The 15,743-nt window shown below is 39.8% G+C and overlaps 2 protein-coding genes across 2 annotated transcripts in view; one reads left to right on the forward strand and one right to left on the reverse strand.

Annotated features, from left to right (window-relative positions):
- Nucleotides 1-2,373: 2,373 nt before the first annotated feature.
- LOC109466869 lies at nt 2,374-7,151 on the reverse strand. Its single transcript, XM_019764728.1, has 6 exons — nt 7,067-7,151; nt 4,946-5,205; nt 4,021-4,327; nt 3,367-3,630; nt 2,837-3,223; nt 2,374-2,651 (listed from the first exon to the last, which is right to left on the reverse strand). Exons 1-6 carry the CDS (start codon nt 7,149-7,151, stop codon nt 2,374-2,376), a joined length of 1,581 nt encoding a protein of 526 aa, XP_019620287.1.
- Nucleotides 7,152-13,137: 5,986 nt separating this feature from the next.
- Nucleotides 13,138-15,743, forward strand: part of LOC109466889 (multidrug resistance-associated protein 5-like) — a 29,946-nt gene continuing 27,340 nt past the window's right edge. The window contains exons 1-2 of the mRNA XM_019764754.1: nt 13,138-13,263; nt 15,054-15,362. Coding sequence (XP_019620313.1) covers nt 15,172-15,362 — 191 coding nt within the window. The 5' untranslated portion in view covers nt 13,138-13,263; nt 15,054-15,171. The remainder of the gene's footprint in view (nt 13,264-15,053; nt 15,363-15,743) is intronic.

Consider the following 15,743-nt stretch of genomic DNA (forward strand, 5'->3'; position numbering starts at 1 on the left):
AAAGGGCGGGTCCATTAACGCTATTATCATATAGCTTACACGATAGCCTATCCAAACTGATGGAGTAAGTGACACAATGTACAATTTACCCGTTGCACATGCTGAATAGAACATAGTTCCATCTGGAGTCACCTGAGGTCACTGGGTAGAGTTCACGTTCTATGTCTTCTATCTGGGTCACAGGCAGGGAACAGGTGTTCTTATGGGAGTCACCCGAGGTCATTGGAATACAATTCAAGTTATTTTTGGATTTTTTAGAACTAGAGCCATGTTCTATTGGGTCACCTGAGGTCATATGCGGGTGATTATTTGGGTTGTTTAATGTATGGATTGGGATGAATAAATACCCGGTTTTGACTCTATTTGTGACATTACGGCGTCATAAGGAATGTGGAATGGAGCCTTCTGATTGGTCAACGTCACCCGGCTATATGATAATTATTGTTAAACCTAATAACTGCTATACCCATTACTTATTGTTAAACCTAATGATTACTGCTAACCCATTACTTATTGTTAAACCTATATATATACAGCTACATGTAAACCCATTACTTATTGTTAAACCTAATAACTGCTATACCCATTACTTATTGTTAAACCTAATGATTTCTGCTAACCCATTACTTATTGTTAAACCTATATATACAGCTACATGTATACCCATTACTTATTGTTAAACCTAATAACTGCTATACCCATTACTTATTGTTAAACCTAATGATTACTGCTAACCCATTACTTATTGTTAAACCTAATGATTACTGATAATCCATTACTTATTGTTAATCCTAATGATTACTGCTATACTCATTACTTAAGGGTTAATGTCCCGCCCCGAGGTGAATATGGTGTGATAAGCCTTGTCAGTTGCTATAACCACCGAATAAAGCCACCAAGTGAGCGCAGCGAACGAGGTGGCTTTATGAGGTGGTTATAGCAACTGACAAGGCTTTATCACACCATATTCACCGAGAAAGGGCGGGCCATTAACGCTATTATCATATAGCTTACGCGATAGCCTATCCAAACTGATGCAGTGAAGAGTGACACAATGTACAATTTACCCCTTGCACATGCTGAATAGAATAGAATATTTGTTCCATATGGAGTCACCTGAGGTCACTGGGGGGTTCACGTTCTATGGCCTTCTATCTGGGTCACAGGCAGGGAACAGATGTTCTTATGGGAGTCACCCGAGGTCATCGGAAGACAACTCAAGTTATTTTTGGAGCTTTTAGAAGTAGAGCCGTGTTCTATTGGGTCACCTGAGGTCATATGCGGGTGATTATTGGGTTTGTTTAATGTATGGATTGGTATGAATAAATACCCGATTTTGACTCTATTTGTGACATTAAGGCGACATAAAGAATGCGGAATGGAGCCTTCTGATTGGTCAACGTCACCCGGCTATATGATAATTATTGTTAAACATAATAACTGCTATACCCATTACTTATTGTTAAACCTAATGATTACTGCTATTCCCATTGATTATTGTTAAACCTAATAACTGCTATTCCCATTACTTATTGTTAAACCTAATGGATACTGCTATACCCATTACTTCTTGTTAAACCTAATGATTACTGATAATCCATTACTTATTGTTAAACCTAATGATTACTGATAATCCATTACTTATTGTTAAACCTAATGATTACTGCTATTCCCATTACTTATTGTTAAACCTAATGATTACTGATAATCCAGTACTTATTGTTAAACCTAATGATTACTGATAATCCATTACTTATTGTTAAACCTAATGATTACTGCTATTCCCATTACTTATTGTTAAACCTAATGATTACTGCTATACCCATTACTTCTTGTTAAACCTAATGATTACTGCTATACCCATTACTTATTGTTAAACTAATAATGAAAACATTAGGTTCTGCAATGTTGTTAAATACTTAGCAATAATCTACAGGTTCAACAATAACCAATGGTTAAGCAATAACCAGTAGGGTCAACAATGATCAATTTGTTCAGCAATAATCGGTAGTTTTAACAATAATTAGGTCAAGTAATAAGCAACATGACTTGCAGTATCTGTTTGTGTGAACCTCCCTGACAATCTGTGGATACAAAACTTCCGTCTCCCTACCTGCCACCAATCAAGATGTCTATGGACACACAAGCAAACACCAAAAACCACAACAAAGAAGCGTCAAATTCAAATAGATTTTTCACTCATCTGTTGTCCGAGCGTACGAACTGGAGCAAACATCGTGAGCTTATCGTAATCAACACAAAAATTTGTCCATTTCTGTGGGTATTTATAGGAACATGCACCCATGCATAATCATATAACGCCGCAACAATGACTATTTTTCAAAATAGTCCGGAATTAGAGGTAGGCCGGAATTAGGGCACCCCCGGTACCTCCGTGCCAGGAATGAATTTCCGCCGCTGAAGGTATCCGTGCTTGTGTTCTACCGTCAGCTTTGCTGTGGTCAGAAGAGAACGATTTTTCTTTGTTCTACGGAAAAGGTGATGTGTTTGCACATAACCTCGCGTAGACGTACTTGCCTTGTAGGTATCAGCAAGCTCGTGTCCGATCCCCTGCATTGTAGTTATTCCTGTGATGGAGGACAGGCGGTCCGTCAGTCCGCTGGATAGAACAACGCTCCCAATCAGTCGATCTGCACAAATGCATTGAGTGGCAATGATTGGTAAAGCTGGTGTGTTACGCCGAAGGGCGGTTATACCGGCTATACCGATACAGATACAGATACAGAGGTAAAGGTAAATATGAACATGGCTTTGACATAATAGTAGCTAAATGGCATATACAGTCACATAAACTGTATGCAAAAAAAAATAATACCTGTGGTTTTGGGATCAGCCAAAACCCTGTAGCCATGCTCTATTGGACGAGTCAGCAGGAGGTGATTGCAGCTGGCGTGGAAGTCTTCTGGATCAATGGTGACTCCTACTTTGACGTTAGTCGCAGCACAGGCACGAAGGACATCCTTTGTTATGAGCAGTTTCTGGAAATATTGTTCCACCTGCCCTTGCCAGTACATAATCCAAAACTCCCACAAGCCAAGCAGGTCACTGCAGCTGTACACGAAGACAATGCTTCCTTCTTCTATTGTCTTCCCTGATAGCCCCTGAGGCAGGTATACTGATTTCCAGATAGCACGTTCGGCAGCCTTCTTAATTGATTCGTCAGCTTCTTCTACATCCAGTCTCACGCGAAGCTCTGGGTCGACTGAAAGTTTAAGAAGTATTTCTCGTGAATTCAAAACATTTCCCAATGAAAACCACAGGTCCACACTTACCATGGGTTTCTTTGACTAATTTAAAAAGCATTTCTCGTCACCCAAAGATAAACATTGCGAAAACCAGCTTTACCCATGTCCAAGGGGTCACTCTGAAGGCCTTCGCTGTTCTTTGCAGACACACGAAGACGACAGCCTGGTTTAATGTCGTCTATTTTGCAGTGCAGCTCCGATGTTTCGAGGCACCTCTCCCACTCGTTGCCTGAGGATTTTTCGACAATGTAGGAGGTTATGGGATAACCGCCATCGTCTTCTGGTTCTAGCCATTCCAGGGTCACGGTGTTGTTCTCAGTGTCAAGATCTGTCACTCGTAGGTTCCGCGGTTCGTCTGGTTGGCCTGTCAAGTATTAATACACAACCCATTAGAATGACCGGGAATGACAGCAGAATTTTTTTATAACTTACTGTTGTCAACGAGTGTTTCGGTCTCCATGGAAAACTTCATCTACCCAAAGAGTCCAAACAGATCTCAAAGCATTCAGAAAAGGGTAATAATTACAAATGACGATAAATGTCACTTGGCGGTAGATTAACCGCTATTGGTAAAGCCCCCCTTTTGTGAAGTTAGTACTTTACATCTAACCCCTGTGCTAAGTCAGCAATTTCGTGATTGTGTCACTACTAACTCCGATGGCCATTGATGAATACTACTTTTGATGCAGTGAGACAACTTAGTTAAACGTGCTTGCTTCATACCTAAATCTGCGTATACCGTACGACTTTATACCTTGTATCTTGGCGATTCCCAAAGGTGAGTCAGCTGGTTCGCTCAAGATATCGCCAAGGTAGACAGACCTCACACGGAAGTAGTACTGCCCTTTCTTCGTTATACCTTCGCAGACTTTGAACTCTGTGGTAGTTAGATAGTGACGATTATGTGCGTTAAGCCATTTGTCAGTTCTGGCGAGACGAAGATCCACCATGTAACCAATTGGCTGTGCATCCACACATGTGGCCGGGGGTTTCCACTTTATCTTTATCCAGGACTCAGTCGTTTCAACCACTTCTACGTCTCTGGGAGCTCGAGAATCAGGCTGTCCTGAAATACCGAAACCCGTGAAAATAACCTTTTATGAAAATGATGTATCTTAAATAAGAGAACTTATTTGTTTTCCCACCAACTTGCTTTATTCGTTACCTCGTCCTCTTTTCTTGCAGTTCTCAAGTACTTACACCTCAATATGCAATTCAAACAGCTATTGCCAGCGTTTTCTTATTGAAAGACTTACCCGTGGTTCGCAAGTCACTGCCATTCCCTCCACCTAGGATTGTAAAAACTAAGATTAATACTTAATCACTCGATCTGCTACAAGTTTCATTTAAGTAGAAAATAAATATTTAGTAAAAACAATGAACACATATTACGAAGAATGTACGAATATGATCCAGAGCCAAAAGCTTGATACATGTGCTTGCTGTGTATATAAGTCAATTGAGAATTTGCTCATCTATACAGCAGTTGTTCTGAAAGTCATCTTTTTCATTCAGTGAATTAAATGGATTACTTTCCTGATCGGCCACTGCAGAGGTCGCCCAGAATTTTTTGTCCATCATGGCCCTCCATATACCATCAATAGGTTTGTTATCCCAAATGGAGTATGATATCGATAGAAAATCAAATGATGGATACTAAGGTTCATAGATTATGAAGCTATCTCACATTCAATCAATTCTGCCACATCCACATGGTGAGCCTTTCGGAGAGTCTCCCCAAGCTTCTGCAAGGTTGCCTGGGCACCATTGCTCCTGCGCCACAGCTCCAGCACTTCTCTGCAGCACTCCGTCGGGTCTCCTCGGTGCTTCTCGAATGTTGCCTCAATGTCGACTTGCTCAAGCCCTAGCTTACGTCCCAGCTCCCGCCAGTCATGGCGCACTACTTTACTCACTACGACATCAATCGCAGCTCCTAGAACTAAAACAAATGGGTGACAAGAAATAAGAATTGATAGGTATTGTGAGCAAGGTGTCATTCAGGATCCATTTATTTACCTTAAACGTTTATTAAGGGCCAAGTATTGTGTGGGAACGTGCACAGGCAGAATGATGTCACAGAATACATCAGAAAATTTCACACGTCTTTCAAACATCATGGTAGTTTGAACGTGACAGAAAACGTTGCATGAAATGTCAATTTCATGACACATTCGTGGACTATATATAAACCAGAACCGTGCCTATACCTAGTTCTCTGCCTGAATTGGTTAGTGTTTAGTATCAGGTTCTTGATAGTTTCCTCGTATCGAAGAACGTTGGTTTGCCCTGAGCATGGTTCTGGATAAAGCACACTTAATAAGTTGTTAGCGTTTCAAAAATTTGCAGTGTTGCCATCCCTCAATGTCGTCACACGTGTTACAAGATGACGTGTTGCCTAGCTTAACACGTACCTTTCGTCTTTATCCTTTTGCTGGCATTCTCTTACTGTTGAGATGACCGTGCCCGCTTACCTGTATTAAGATTAATTAAAACAAGTTTGTCTCAAAGGTTTGTTGTTTTTAAAAATTCTTAACAAAATAAACTTTCATGACATTCCACCTGTGACAAAAATCCTGACAGAGACAACATTCTATATTACCTATGTTTTATTAGGTGACGTTGCATCAGGCGTTAACCCTATCTAGACCGGGCTTTTTTGGGCTAGGTGGGACCGGGGGGGGGGGCTTCTTTCGCCCCCCCCTCAGAACTCGCGAACGGTATATCGTAGGACCACCAAATTTTAAGAGGATGGTGTACTAGTAAAAATTTATCATATGTACAATTTTTATGTTGTTGTGACGTAATATGACGTCATTATGACGTCATTAATGTGATTTTATTGGCCAAAACCGTCTAGATAGTTTATTCCCTAAAAACTAAACAGTATACGACATAACTTTACCAAAAGTGTTTATGACAGAATATTAGGATGTACTAAGTCTTATGTTGCCCATAGCAACAGCGGTGACGTCATAAAATGACGTCATGCATATATTACCTATCCGCCATCTTGGATCACCAATCTTGAATTTTGAAAAATAGTTTTTTTTCAGGATAAAGCCTAAAATACATTGTAAACAGACTAAAGACTTTCATATGAACCTTTTTTGTAAAAAGAAATGGGAGTATTGATGAAAGTTTAAGAAAAATAAGCTGTATTTAACTGATCTAATTATATGGTCCGCCATCTTGGATTTCGGCCAATGACGTCATCAAATTAGCATAAATTATGCATTTTTAATGATGAAATTTACATATAATTATATGTGATGTTATTGATATTAGAAACAATGTGTAACTTGACATAAAACCCATAAAATTCTGTTGTTTAAATGGAAATTATTATATTTGGCAAAAAATGCCTGTCAGAAACCCGTTGCCATGGCAACAAGAAAAATCACAATCTTATTCCACTGATACAGATTTGTTGCCAACAATATTTTAGGAAAAGTCACCAAGTTTGGCGTTTCTAGCTTTAGCCGTTCAGACGCTATGTGACATCAAAGTTGCCGCGGGCACTTTTAGCCCCCCCCCCCGGTCTAGATAGGGTTAAATTGACTAAGCCATCGTATTTTGCTTACTTATGTTGGGTACATGGGTAGTCCCTATGGCGTATTGCCATACCCAGCAGGACGATATCTATCATGCATCAACATCCTTATGAACGATTCGTATGCTTTAAATATTGCTTAAAATTCTTTTTATTTACAAATTACTTGACAATTTTGTCTTGACGACAACTTTGCATTTATTCAGTGGGGCATTTCTCTGAAAAATGAGCAGTGATATAGTGAAAGTACCTTCAGTCTTGTCAGGTAGGCTGGGGATACTTTCGGACGTACGTCGTTGCCGCCTCTGTCTCTGATCTGTTTGACGTAACTCCATGGCTTTGTTAAAGTTCCTCTATAGATCAATATACCTGTATTGCAAAATCAACAAGTTCAGTCCACCAATTATAGCAAGATGGACCCAGTATCCTTCATTTTATATTTATTTATGCTAGATTTGAGAAGACACCGGTGACTATATATATAGCTAAGATCATCACTATGTAAAATGAGACTAAGCGCTCACACATTAGAGATAGAGAGAGGAAGATATAAGAAACTGCCTGTATGCGAAAGATTCTGTAAATACTGTACAGAGGTAGCAGTGGAAGATGAAATGCATTTTATCTGTCAGTGTCCTCATTACGATTTTGAAAGAAAAAAATTATTCAAAGAAGTCGCCAATATTTCCCCAAGTTTTTCATATCTCAACCAACAACAAAAGACTATTATATTATTGCTAAAGTCTCCCAACCCATTTATTTTTCAAAGAGTCGGACAATTCATCTCCCACTGCCTCCTGAGAAGAAGTCAAACCTCCTAATATCATGGCAAGAATAGTTTAATAGAATAGAATAGATTAGAATAGCAGTTACTTTGTTCCTATTACCTGGTCACATATTGTATATCTACTTTTTACCCATTATGTATACCAACGTTATTAGGTTTAAGTAGAGATAGTAGTAAGTACACGTAGAAGTTGATAGCAAATAGTCTTATATCACTACATTTTTCTTGTTAATGTCTGTATGCAATTAGCCCTCGGGCATGAATTTGCAATAAACATCTCTTATTATATATAATTAAGTCCATGCATAATTGCATGAAATGTGCGTAATTCATCATTCTCACTGTAATTTGACGCCGCCTTTGCCAGGTTAGTCTAACAGGTAAACCTTCTAATCTGACTAGTATCATCGCAGAACAGAAAAAAAAAACTGGATGTTCCAAACTTTACGATTATTCCCGCCCCGGGTGGGGAATATCTTATTTCTGTACTTCCCAAGCATTTCTACTTGATTTATTCATATTTGGGAATTTAGTGGTTCTTTTGGAGACTTGTAATTTAGGAAGATAGTATCGTTCGAAATTATGATGGTCTTTTGGATCATCTGAAGTGTGTAAGTTTCGGACGTATGGGTGGTACTTCTGTTATGTCTCGCATTGCTGTTACACTTCACTTCACTTCATTACACGAACGTTAACGTTGCGCGAGCATCTAAAATTAACAAGAATTCTGTTGACGACAGCCGAAGAATTCTGAGGACGACAGACGGTTTTCCAGTTCAGTTAGCAACAGCACCATACCCATTTTAATAACCGTAGTACATGTACATTGGAACAATCTGTTAAAAGAAGAGGCTATATAAAAAGTATCAGAGACATTAAGAGAGAAAAAGGCTGAAAGGAGCCCAGTCACTATACCGCAGTCCTGTACATCACAATCCAGGAGCGATGTCACGAACCTCAGGTCATGGGGAAAACCGTCCTCACATTCCGCATATGCTTACTGACCCAACAAAAACCCGGACGGACTGGATAGAGGAAAAAAAAAACATGTATTAGTGTTCAGCTTTCTACAGAGAAAAAAACATCAACATTGTTTTTCTTTATCAATGCCAACATACTTCCACTACTTAATCAAAGCGCAAATTTTTAGTTTAACATTGCACTACTCATAGACACTACAGTGTCGTATATTGACTGCGTTATTTTCCACTACAACAACACCACACCAACCAATCCATCACTTGCCATAACCATCCCGTGCAGCCTTGCAATTTACACACAGGCTGTTGCCATGACGGGTCGCATCGTTTGCACACAGATGACAGCAAGAAAGGGAAAGTCCAGACCATTAACGCTTTGTAACGTAATGGAGTGGAATATTCCACTCCATTATTTGTAGTGACTCATACCATAACCCACAACCGTAGAATACGTCGTTTCGTAGAGCTTCAACGTACCTCAGGTAGAAGTACAGAGTATTCTTCGTAGGTCCCTAAAATACTCCGGGCTTTCAAAGTGAACTAGCTAATTTAAAACGTCTTGAATTTAGACTGTAATATAAAACCATGTAATACATGTACCTTGAAATATACGTCGTAGACGTAGTGCATCCAAGTATGTGACTGTCGTAGTTTTCGCTGGAATTAAAAAAAAATGATATAACAACATGGTATATGCTTGTACACATGTTTGAACGTAACTACCAAACGAAACTTCTGAGAAACTATTGGTGAACTGGAAAACGGAAGTACATTTGTATTGCCAGTATTGTGACTGTGAATCACGAAAAACTCTAATTTGAAATGGTACATACGTATAATTTTTTTCTACATTCCAACATTTCATAACGAGACATGGTGACTGCACACTTAAGTTATATTCAACTTATTTTATGCCGCCACCTCTGTGCCGCCACCAACGCAGAGGACAAATACTGGAGAAGACGATACTCATTTTTTACTTGAGTGAAGTGAGGAAAGTCGTGTAAGGTGGCTTTCCTAAGGGCACAAGATCGGTGGCATGTCAGGAATCGAACCCAGGACCTCTTGGTTCCGAGTCGAGCACTATGCCGTTACGCCACACGACCCCACCTTTAGTTATATTATTACGTTAACTTGACAGCCACCGTCTCCTAGTAGATTATCTATAGTCTCGGAACACTGCCTTTGTGGTGTCTACGACCCACTGTAGGCACTACGCAGAATGTTACAGTAAAACAGGGACTAGTAGTGGAAAAGAAGAACCCATTGTCTCCCGTGCTGACATCCTATGATGTCCCCGCCCAAGGTTCAAGGTTCAAAACAGGTAGACTTTGTTAGCGCATTCGCGTACTGTCGACGAGACAAAATGATAAATAATGATATATAATGCGTCAGTATGCATTACAAATTAATCTGTACTTTGGAGTGATCCTTGGTAGTCCTTCGTTCGTCATCTAAGAAGACTGCTAGTGTCCTCGTTCACGGTGTGTGTGACCTCATATGGCATATGGCTAGTTACTCATATAGAGTTAAGAACTGTTATAAATTGTTTTTATGATACATTACCCACTGGTGGTTACAATAGAAACATTGCGAGGCAAAAGATCCGTCAATCGGTTCTTTTTTTCTGTAAACAAACTACTCCCTTGCGGTTTCAGAATAAGCTGCTAAGGGGGGCCCAAACTTTCCAGACATCCAGTGCCAAGGCAGCTTCAGCACTAGAAAACCCCCTGTCAATGCTCTCAGCGAAAACAACTAATCCATCATTATATTTCAGGTCATATTTCCCACCAAATGACGGCCTTATATTAACAATAAAGACTATTCTAGGACTTCCTCATAAGTTATGCAAATGAGGTTATGATCTGAATAAATTGTGTTCATTAATGTTCATCTTCACCTAAATTCCAAATGCAGCAAGTATGAATCACTAGGGTAGGAGCCCAAACTAATGTTACTTGTTCCCTAGCCCAAGAGCTATCTACCATTCGATCATGAGATATTAAAACCGTGATCATGAGATATCAAAACCGGAAGTTATGCTGCAGTACCTAGGAAAGCCACCGGGGGGGAGGGCAAAATTTAATCATTTTAGGCCTACCCACCTACCAAATTCCATGACAATCCATCAAAACCGTCTTAAATTATAGTGCTAAACCACATACACACCCACAAACATAAACACACACACATGCATACATACACACAAATGCTATGGAAAACATAACTTTCTTGGCGAAGGTAATACTAAACCACAGGAATACAAAGCTGGTATTGTGAATTTGCGACAGTACTTAGCGAGGTATACGACAGGCCAGCACATGCTGGCTTTTTGCGGAATTTGTAAATCGGCACTGTACGTATGTACTGAGTTCTTGAGTCGTGTAGCTTCAGCAGCTTGGGTGTCATCCTCCAGAGTTACCACCAGCTTAGTATTGTCACTGACTACCATGGACTACCCAGGCCTAGAGCCTCGGAGGATGTGATCTTTTTTTAGGACAGGCGAAAATCAATGCGCACGCGGATGTCATCCATAAAATTAAGTCGGTTTGGCCTAACTTGCATTTGAAATAAAGTTGCAGGAATACAATTGATCTACCAGATTTATTACGTCTTAATGAGGGTCTGCATGGGGAGGTCCTGGCAACGGTTAACGGTAAATTCAGCAGGCCAGCAACGCTTAACGGTAAATTCAGGACGGTCGGCAACGCTTAACGGTAAATTGACAGGCATTTTTCACTAGATTTGGTATCTGAATTTGTGAGAAAAAGTGATCACTGACAAAATTAAGTATACTTTTTTGTAGTAAAGCACGCATAAAAGGTACTTCAAACTAGTGTTCCCTGTGTTCCCAGCCGTCGCAAACAGCAACAGGAGAGACAGCTTTTTGAGCTTGTGACTCGTCATTATATTTCTGAAACGAATCATATCTAATTCGAAATGATAAATTATTAATAGTGATGCACTCTATGATATTACTATTGTCGCCGACGTTACCTAAAACGTCACATTAAAGGCATCAAATTCTATTTCAGGGCGGCAAATCAAAACAAAAAATTCAGGATGAGGACACCTGTCTGACATTGACATTTACTGTCATTTCTGAACACATTATCGTCTTCATTTTAAATTCTAAACATTCAAAACAGCCCCAAAGCAAGCTACGTGAGGCGCCTCTTATTTACGTGTAACGCCCATGAATATAATGTAGCTGTAATCGGCATCGACAGCCTACGGTACAAAACACACGGTGCAAAACAAGCACATCGCATTTTACCCCAGAGATATCAATGTGCTTTGGGATAGGATTCAACTTACTAGATGAGAAGAATTACCAGAAAACTGACTTTGAACATCCAGTTTTGCCACTCAGAAATACCTTTAAGTTGTTGTCCGGAGTTCATTTGGCCATTTTGCCAGCTAGCTAGGGAAACGTTCCCTGTGCAGTGAGCCTGTAAATTTTGTACATGGCGTCTGTAGTCCCTGTCAAGACCAGTGGAAGAGTAGCTTTTCAGTGAGTTAAAAGATCTTAAAGCGGAATTGCGATCACTTTCATTTTCAAACTTTATCCAGCAGTACCGTTCGAATGGTCTTCCTGGATGTCTAACCTTCATCAAAGTTCACTGAAACATATGCATGAACACACGTACGCGTACAGTTTGTGTTGTATAGACTGCAATAATATTTGAATCTTACTAGTATTTCTCTTACCGTAGTAGACCGGCCGATTCAGTCGTATAAGCGTTATTTCGTTCCAAAACAAGGCGTCTCTCACTTCGTTCCGTCTAGCCTTTGACACTTCTTATTCCAATGCCACACTTACTTTTAACGTCACACCTGCCAACTGACAACATTTCCCATCAGCCTTTGTGCGAAAGTACCTTTTGTGCTGAGGCACTACAGTTGACTGCCCTTTGACATTGAGACAAAAAAAGAAAAGGTTTGAAGAACGTGACTTTAGATGAGTTTGCAGAGTCTGGCTAGAGTCGAAGGGGACCGAGCGCAGAAGGCGCGGGTCGAGCGCCAAAGGCCCGAACAATGTAGGGGGTCCGGGTAGCTTTCTCCCCAGGGAAAGGGAAATTTTGTATTTTCTAAACCCTCACTGACGCATTTTCCTGCCTTTTGAGGAGCAAAATTAGACACAGCATTGGTAAATAGGAAATGCCACAAGACCTTTGGAAATTGCCACGAGGTCAATAGGTTCAGTCCTCCACACAGCCCTCCATATGTGACAGAATTAATGGCAAAGGTTTTATAATTTCACTGTTGTAAACTGCTGTGAATTTCATACTTGCCACAGTTGGAACTTAAGTTTAACATCAACGACTTTCTCAGCACTGGAATTCCAGAAATACACATTTCCTGCCTGTAGATCATATTAGGATTCATAGTGGGCGGAGCCTAGAGTTCGTTCACCCCAGCGAAAGTCACTAAGGTCAAAGGTCGAAGGGAATCCCTCAGTCATGAGTTCTCACTCGGGCACCGGAAGCGGACGTGGATTTCCCTTCTCAGAAAACCCCGGCCCTACCTGTATCTGCGAACCTGCCACGGGATGAGTAAGTGTCTGTTACTGTAGTACCTGTCGAAGAAGACCCTGTTGTATGATCGAAGCGTCAGCTTGGACGACGAGTGAGCGGAACGACCAAGCAGGACTGCCCGGGCCAGGCCGCGAAATCACCGGTTGGTACCGTTACTTCGACCCGGTAGTTGTATAATATGATCTACACTGGGACTACTAAAGTTTTGAGTTGAAATTCTGTCTGCTAGCCGGACAGTTATACGGGACTAATATGTTGTTGTGGGGTAGTGTGGCAGTGAGAGTGCTCGACTCGGAATCATGATCAAGAGGTCCCGGGTTCGAGTCCTGACATGCCACCGATCTTCACAGTGCACATGGGAAAGGCACGACTTTCCTCACTTCGCTCCCCTGTGATGGTGGCGGCATCTTTGAAAAAACTTGAGTGTGCTGTCACCACGTTTTGTGATAAGATGTTAGATAACGTTATATAACGTTACTAGTAACAATATGTTTATTTGTTGTTGTCCCTGTTTAACGTCTAATATCGCGCTAGACGTCTCTTGTAAAGGATTAAACTTAGTATTAACTATCGGTGACTAATTTTGTACAGACATTAGGACTGAAATATAGGCGAAAGAAAAACTATCTTGCACGAGTTTGGTAACTTTTGGTGCCACATATACTCTATAAAGGCACAATGATTGTGTGTGTGTAATGGAGTAGTTAGCGGCCTTCTATCTTCTTTTTAGTCCAAAGGTCAATTCCCTCCTCTTAAAATTAAAATGGACTGTTACTAAAGTGTTTCTCTGCTCAAGAAAAAAAAATGGACAATTGTACCTATATTAATGAAGGTCAAAGTACTTTTTAGATAATAGTTCTTTATTAGTAGTATTTGGCATATTTAGAAGACAATAGTGACTTCTGTAATATAGGCTAATGCCTAATGGTGAACGTGGGAAACTTTGAACCCTACTAAAGTTTGTGCTCTGTCATTGTCGTTGTTGAAACTTTGTGCCATGTCATGGTTGGGACTAACATGAACCTTACCCTAACCTGGCACCAGCTGTTACAACTTTATTTACATGACCTAAGATACAGTAATTAAATACATTTTCACATGTACGTGTACATTGACCTAGCACTAAATTGCTTGTCATTCATTCATTCATTCATTCATTGACACATACACAATTGCATTGAAATTAGTGAGTGTGCCAAGAAAGGAATTGATAGTTGTTGAACTTTAACAGGCTTTTGTATGTACAATTTTTAGTTTCCTGCCTTGATTGTATGCTCTCACAAAATTAATGATTAAATTAAAACATTTTTATTCAAGTTTGCATGTTTGATTAATTATGCCCTGGACAGGACAGAGGCACAATCCAAGCAGAGGTTAGGCCTGTATACATGTAAATAAGGCCACACCAATTCAATTTCTTTCGGATTTTTCTAGAAAAATAATGGAGCGGGCGGGCGAAAAAAATAAAAAAAAATAAAAACAGGCCTAGGCATCCTATTATGGCCCAAAATGGTACGATAGGAGCCATGAAGTCAACATACCAGACTGGTTCAAAATTTAAACAATGAATTTTGAACTTTTAATGATACCACTCCATTGGAAGATGGAATAACTGTAACAACTAGGAAGAAAAGGACTGTTTTCAACTGTTCAGGGCAAAATATAAGCATTTTGCAGTTGATTCTGAATTTTTATTTTTATTTTCAAATCAGAAAAAAAACGAAGCGGGCGAATCCGTTAACCAAGAAATTAAATTGGTGTGGCCTAAGGACATTTCTTTTTTAACATTAAAGATGCAATGCCTAAAATAAAGCAACAACTCCAAAACAGACCTATTAGTTAACTTTTCTTGGAATGTAAGACCTTTTTTATTGCACTTTCCAAGTAGATGCTAGTGGACACCTTATCATTCCATGCATTTTTATTTTTCAGACTAGATAAAAAGCACCTTTGCTCATAGATAGCCATTGCTGGCAAAAAGGACCCAGACGTGAAATATCGTCAGTTAATAAAAAACAAGCGGCCACCAGAAGAGAGGAACTATCGAGGCATGAGAACCTTCTCCTACCATGAGGCCCTCGGCTTCGAATGTTTGGAGTTGAGGTATTATGACAAAACCGGGCGGGAAGGCAGGCTGGAAGAAGACATGCCATTGGACGAGACGTGCACAGACTACAGCAAGAAGAAATGGAAGTACAAGGAAAGTGCCAAGACATTCATACCCGTCAGATCCAAGCCTAAGTATGTACTAGTAATATGCTCCTTCATTAATGTTTTAAGAAGGTGTTGTTTTATTATTGTTTTCTTCTTAGATGATATGCATATTACTATTATTAGTTAAATTTCTAACAAAGATTTTCTGCATTCTTTCAGAAATTAAGCTGGTGTGTTATGCCGAAGGCGGTTATACCGGCTATACAGATACAGAAATTAAAGAACAAGCTATAAATATATATGTGACTATAAGACTCATAGTTAGTATAACTGGGCCTAGTTTCGAAAATACAGTACCAGTAATTGAGCACAAATCTTGAGCTGTTTATAATTAAATTATGGCAGTCTTTTTGAATTGAATTTGCAAACACTGTTCAAAATTTTGATTTTTGTATACCAGTTTTTAAA

The sequence above is a fragment of the Branchiostoma belcheri genome, unplaced genomic scaffold, assembly GCF_001625305.1.
Source record: "Branchiostoma belcheri isolate BF01 breed outbred unplaced genomic scaffold, Haploidv18h27 scaffold170, whole genome shotgun sequence".
Taxonomy (NCBI): Eukaryota; Metazoa; Chordata; class Leptocardii; order Amphioxiformes; family Branchiostomatidae; genus Branchiostoma; species Branchiostoma belcheri.

Excerpts from the sequence above, each read along its gene's own strand:
- LOC109466869 (XM_019764728.1), bottom strand. The coding sequence starts at position 7,151 with ATGGAGTTACGTCAAACAGATCAGAGACAGAGGCGGCAACGACGTACG. Across the intron at positions 4,328-4,945 it reads AATTGATTGAATGTGAGATA|CCTGATTCTCGAGCTCCCAG; the intron begins GCTTCATAATCT and ends ATTTCAGGACAG. Across the intron at positions 2,652-2,836 it reads GGCTGATCCCAAAACCACAG|ATCGACTGATTGGGAGCGTT; the intron begins GTATTATTTTTT and ends GCATTTGTGCAG.